General features: G+C 36.4%; 1 protein-coding gene across 1 annotated transcript in view; it reads left to right on the plus strand.

The window, feature by feature from the left end:
• The window catches only part of LOC107708049 (receptor-type tyrosine-protein phosphatase T-like), a 259,431-nt gene that overhangs the window by 204,877 nt on the left and 47,774 nt on the right, over nt 1–6,780 (plus strand). The window contains exons 18-19 of the mRNA XM_016512197.1: nt 646–723; nt 1,977–2,012. Coding sequence (XP_016367683.1) covers nt 646–723; nt 1,977–2,012 — 114 coding nt within the window. The remainder of the gene's footprint in view (nt 1–645; nt 724–1,976; nt 2,013–6,780) is intronic.

Here is a 6,780-nt window from a genome sequence, read left to right on the forward strand (position 1 = left end):
GATTTGTGTAAAGGGAGATCTGGAGTGATAGGTGATTAAAATGGAAAGTAAAAAGGATATGGGCTTCAGCTGAGAAGAGTAAAAGAAGGTTACTGGAGTGAGTGAAGCTCTAGGAGTGGGTTTTGGTGACTCTCATTTTTTGTCGTAGGAGTCTACACTGTAAAAAAAAAAATGTTTTTTTGAAGGTGTAAATTAAACAAAGATTACTGGAATATGTTTTACTATTTAAGTTTTTTTTTTTTTTTTATCAATGTGTTACTTGCTGTTTCTTTGCAATTATTTGTAAACTTTACTAGAAATTTTCTGAGTGAAAATTGTTTCTACAACAATTTTTTTTCACTCTACATTTTTTATTCCAGACATTGTTTAGAAATTCACTGTATATACTGAGCTAGGATATGCATGTGGATATGTTCAAAATAGTCCATGACATTTAAAGGTCTTGTTGACTACAGCAAGATGCAGTTGATTAGTGTCGCGATATCTGTCTCCTTTACGGAAAGTGACCTAAAAACCTTTTATTCTGTTGCCACTGTGATTCTGTCACAATATGACACTGCTATTAATCTGGAAATGATTTGGTGTTTTATATACATGTGTGGCGTGTGTATGTACTGTAAGTGCTCTCCTCTCTGTCTTTTCCAGCCTCCTCTTCTCCATGCTCCTTCTCCATCCAGGGTAAAGCCCTCCAGAGTAAAACCCTCCTCAACTCCTACTACTCAGGTGTGTGGCTTCCTATGTTGAATTGGTCCATGTGGTATAGTAGTAAAATTCCTGGACTGGTAACCAAAAGATTTGAACCGTACAATGTATCAGCAGGCCAATCACAGAACTTGAACCTCACAAAGTTCTATACATTCCCTACCACTTGCATGTTCATTTATTAAATGTTCAGGCTAATTTGATGATGCTTTCAGATTCCAGTAAGAATGCAGTACTCTCATTTATTAAAAAAAAATAAAAAAATAAAAATAGCAGTGCTCTCAGCTATTGATAATCTCAGCTCTCAGCTTTTAATAAATTTTTAAAGCAAGGCACTTTAAAACCAGGTTTCTATGGGATTACTAGTATATTAGATGTTGCTTTAGATAAAGGTATCTGCTAAATGACTGCATTAAAGAATGAAAGGTATAGTTCACCAAAAAAAAAAAAAAGGAAAATGATGATATCAAGCTTCAAAAAGTACACAAAAACAGGATAAAAAAATAGAATAAACAAAACTCAAAAACCAAATCAGTCTGCAAACGAATCATTCAGACTGGTTTTGTGAAATGGATCAACCGATTCACTGAAAAGATCTGACTCAAAAGAATGATTGATTCATGATCTGGACATTGTATCAACTCATGAAGATTTGGAATATAATGCAGTCATATAGGCTATACATTTTTATAGTGTTTTGCATTCTTTTTGAAGCTTTAATAGAACCATTTTATCCTTTTTTGTTACATGGAAGAAAAACAATAAGGTTTAGAATAACATGAGGGTAATTAAATGGCAGAATTTTCATTTTTCTGTGAACGATCCCTTTAACAGTGTTATTTTAGCATTAATTTAATAAATATGAATTTTATAATAAATAAAATAAGATATAAATATATATATATATATATATATAGTATTTCTTAATATTTAGATTTTTTTAGTAATTTTGTTATTTGCTTTTGTCATTTTTATACGTTTTTTATATTTCTATTTAGCTTAAATTTATTATTTCAGTAATTTATTATTTTATTTATTATTTTAGTAATGTTCGTACTTCAACTTATTTCTGTATATAAAGTTATATTATTTAATTTATTTAATTGTAGCTTTATTTCAATAAATGAAAACTAGTTTTAATATTTTTAGTTTACAATAACAACAGCTTTTTTTAACCCTTAAAAATATCAGAACAATACTCTACGACAATAGTTGTGCGGCATTTATGTCAAAGCAAAAAATTAGTTTCAGTTTTATGCTGTTTTTAATTGCAGTTTCTAAGGAGCCAGTCCCTGCCACGGCATCCATAGGTAAGACACTTTCCTCCTCTGCTGATTATGAATCACACTGTTCAGTTCTACACACATGGATCATGTTAAACCGTTTCTTCTGTGTCTTTTAATGTGAATGTATAATGAAGCTGACGAAATGAATATCCAGAGGTGAATCGCTATGAAGCGTGTAGTTTAATTCAAGCCTGCGTGTGTATGAGTCATAAAGTATGGGTTTAGATGATGAAAGATCATAACATTGACCTTTGAAGTCAAAAGCGGGTGCCCGACTTTGGTTCCCATCCGATCAAACTAACTGCAGCTTGTAATTTTGCGGCAGCTGAATGTGGTTTCAGTGAGGAGTCGGCGGCGTCCTCCTCACACTGATGCCTCCGTCCCACGCTGAGCCAGATTAGAGGAATGAAAGCCCTCTGTCAGTTCAAACAAAGTCTATGTTTATATCCCAATGTGTGGAAAGTGATTTGAATCAGATCGTTCGTCGGAATGCTAATTTTCAGATTTGGCAGATCGGTGTGTGACACACACACACACACTCCTACACACCCTCATGTCTTTTCAAAGGCAGATTGACCATTTCACATCCAATGGTAATAGCTCATAATAAAGACTTATCCATCCTTTCATTCTGTCTTTACCTTGTTTGTTCATTCTTTCTTCCTTCTCTCCATCCATTTTTTCATTTCATTCTTCCCTCTGTTCTTTCTTTTTGTCTTTGTTTGTTTTTTTTATTTATTTGTTCATTTGTCCTTCCTTCCAGTCATTCTTTCTTTTGATTGATTGTTCATCCTCCTGTCTTTTGTTATTTGTTTGTTAGTTCTTTCATTCATTTGTTCAGTTGTTTATTGATTTGTTTTACTTCCTTTCTTTCATTTGGTCTTTCGTTTGTTAGTTCAGTTGTTCTTCCCTCCTCTAAAGTTCATTCATTTCTTTAATTTCTTTTTCTTTCTTTCTTTCTTTCTTTCTTTCTTTCTTTCTTTCTTTCTTCTCTTTCTTTCTTTCTTCTCTTTCTTGTGTTTCCATTTATCATTATTTCTCATTATTATTTCTCATTTCCAATTATTCATCTTCACTGAAAACTTTAAGAAATACTTGCAAAAGATCAACAGTAATTGGATTTCATCAGTGTCCCAAATTTACAGCAACAACCCGCCGTTAATACAGAAATAACTATTGATTGCAGATGATTTGGACATTCATGTTGCCGTCACTGGCTAGCGTGTTTTGGATGAAAACTTTATCCTAGATAGCTAGAGTGAACTACAGTACTTCAGCTCCACTGCTGACACTTTCAAGTTTTTCCTGGTCACGCAAAGCTTCATCCTTTACTCGTTCTTCAGGAGATAGTTTACAGTCGGCTTTTGAAAAGGGATTTCTGATAGATATCTTGGTGGGCTCGGGGCTTATTTAGTCCTAAAGCTCATTTCAAAGGTTCACTCTAAAAGGTTCAGATGCAGGGGTCTCTAAACACGCACCTCTGATGCAGACAGTTTCTAGGAGTTTGAAAACTCTCGCTTTAAGCTACACTCAGCAGCGAAGACCACGACTCCCCCCATACACATACACACTCAGCGCCAATAAACCACTGAGAGCAAACGTATTTACAGAGGTTATGAAGGTGGAGACGGCTTGTTTAGTGCGAGGAGATGAAGAAAAGAGAAAATGAGCACACAGGCGCTGTATTAAAGGAAGAGAGAGGGAGCAAAATGGGGGGGGGAAAACGTCAAGCACTAGGGGAGTTGAATCAGGCGTTTATTAACTGAAGCAAGAAAATTTGGACTGTGAGATATTTGTAAACTGGATGTCAAACATGCCGCAGTCATACTTTCACATTCATGCCAACCTGACCCAGGGAAGCCAAGGGATGAACGGAAAAATACTAGTAGAAAATCTGAGATTAAGGGAGTGCAGTAGAAGGTGATGGAGGATAAGAGATGACCTGCAGTGAGAGGGAGTTAATGGAGGATTGGGATGGAAGAAGAAAGGAATGGATCAGAAGAAAAGAATACAAGTTAGGGTGCTTTCACACTTGGTTCAATTGCCTGGTCCGAACCCGAGTTCGATTGCTCCCCCTCCTCCTGCCCCCTGAACTGTTTTTATGGTTCCGAACCACGGTACGTTTGCGTCATCAGAGTGGCAGCTGTTTAACCCATTACTAATGACTATGCAGAAGACAATGAATGGATGCTTGCTCACTTAATTTTTGTACTTGGGATTTTGAAAATTCTTACTCATTTCCAAAGCGCCAACATAGAATGGCACATGTGTCTATTTGTCACGACTGTAGGGTTAAAAAAACGCAGCAGTCACTTTTTTGCGAGCAGAAATGAGATATAAATTCTCTCTGCTGCAGTGCGTCAGTCACACTTAACAGGAAAGCGAGTGAGTAAATGCATAAATACACTGTTTGACCAAATCATACATCATAAATATAGCGGCTCACTTCCGTGATTTAGTACGATTGCGTTCACATCAGAAGCGAACCGTACCGGACTTTGCATGAACCGTACCCCAGACCACCCTTTTTAGCCAGACTCGGGTACGCTTCGCTGGTGTGCACCCGAGTTCAGAAAGCAGCATTCACATTATCCAAACGAACCTAACGCTGATGTCAAACGAACCTGGGTGCGCACCAAAAGTGCTAGTGTGAAAGCCCCCTCCGAGTGGGACTCTGGGATGTCAGAATAGAACTACAGTAGATGTGCTAAAGCAAATAATTAAGCACTTGAGAGCCAAAGTAGTGTTGAAATTGTTGGTAAATGTAGGTTTTAGGCTTTGATTTTCTATAAATATTATATATATTGTCTATAGTGTACCATTCAAAACTTTGGAATAGGTAGGTTTTTTTTTTAAAGATGTATCTTTTGCTCCACAAGGCTGTATTTATTTGATCTAAAATACAGTAAAATTTTGTGAAATAGTATTACAATTTAAAATAACTGTTTTCTATCTGATTATATTTTAAAATGTAATTTATTCTTGTATTGCAAAGCTGAATTTTCAGTATCACGTGATCCTTCTAATATGCTGATTTGCTGCTCAAGAAACATTTCTGATTATCAGTGTTGAAAACAGTTGTGCTGCTTAGTATTTTTGTGGAAACCACGTTTTTTTGTTTTGTTTTTTGGATTATGTAAAGAATGGAAAGTTCCAAAGAACAGCATTTATTTGAAATCAAATTTTTTTTGTAAGATTATAAAAGTCCTGAACCACAAATCAAAATATACAAATTAGAATGCTGTAATTGTTGTTGAAGTTTTTCAAATTTTGATGTCAACATGAAATGAACATTGAAATCAAAATTTTATTGTGCACAATTCATCAGTGCATGTCGTTCCACATAAAGTGTTTTTATTAAAGCATAGTGCTTTTCTTATAACTTTCTCTGGTGATTTTATTGGGTAAACTCATATCTTGGCCTGCTTTTTCAATATGTCATGGCAGTCAGACGGATTTCCAATACCATTTCATGTCAACTTTAATGTTAAATTGCTTTAAAAGTAAAAAAGTTTATTAGAAAAAAGAATGGATAATACACCTAAGATTTAAATTATCTATAAAACAAAGGTTGAATGGATTCTAGAGTCTCACAAGCACTGTAATAAGGACTGATTGTGTAAAGAAGAATTGAAAAGGTGAAATCGAGTGGAGGGTAAAGATAGTGAGATGGAGAGAAGATAGCAAGAAATAAAGGCACCTGTACAGATAAAAGAATGAGGCATTAAATGAGGAAGAAGGCCTTTTCATTCTGTTTTACAGACCCCGTCTCTCGCTCCGAGTGAGGGCGGTCATATTTCTGTTCTGGAGATGCTCCCTGCCGAAACGATGTCGCTGAGATTACGAGGTAGAGAAAGACTGGCGGCCCCTAATCATTTATAAACCTGCCTATTATGTGGGGCTTCCAGTTCATTTACAGGCTATCGATCATGTTGCGGGATGAAAGCCTTGGTAATCGCATACAGGAACTGTGAGGGAGGACTTGTGCCGACTGTTTCTTAAAATCATTTCTCCTGTAATCCACGCAGAGATGATCATCAATGCATCTGATGAGTAGTCCCAAGTTTTGCACCTGGGAGAGAGAACATTGTGTTAGAAAGAGAGGATAATGGTAGAGAAAATAGGGTACATGCAGTGTTTTAGAGCAAGATAAAGAGTGAAAGATTTAGATGTTGTAGAGGAGTGTAGATATCTGTAGGATCGATGGAAATGAAAAAACAGAATGGAGGAACAGAGATAGGAACGGAGAGAGAGAGAGAGAGAGAGAGAAGGGTTCTGTTTCATGGAGAAACGATAGTTTTAGAGGCTGGGAATGGATAACCCGCTAAGGGACGTCTGTGATTCTGCTGGTTAGCTGAAAGACGCCTGGCGACTCCAGCTTAACTCTGATAATGGCATTCACTGTAATGATATTACTCAAAGGTTGCTCTTTCATAGCTTAGGAGACTTACAGGAGTGAAAAATAGACACAAATGAGATTGTTGACATATAGTAATAGTATAGTAATAGTAATAGTAATAGTACAGTAAGGGTGTATTCACACCTGTCTTGTTTGGTTCGATTGAATCGAACTTAAGTTCGTTTCACCCTTTGGTGCGGATCTTTTGCGCACCAAACAACCATACCGAGACCCAGCTGAAGAGGTGGTCTCGGTCCGCTTCCAAACGAACTCTGGTACGGTTGAATGGATGAACCAATGAATGGATGACCTTAAGCACATGTGTGGTTTTGTTTACAGTCTCTGGTTCACTTGCAAAAAGGGCAGTGTGAAAGCGAACCGCACCAAAAAAAA

This window comes from Sinocyclocheilus rhinocerous, unplaced genomic scaffold (assembly GCF_001515625.1).
Source record: "Sinocyclocheilus rhinocerous isolate Xijiao unplaced genomic scaffold, SAMN03320098_v1.1 scaffold113, whole genome shotgun sequence".
In the NCBI taxonomy this organism is placed as follows: Eukaryota; Metazoa; Chordata; class Actinopteri; order Cypriniformes; family Cyprinidae; genus Sinocyclocheilus; species Sinocyclocheilus rhinocerous.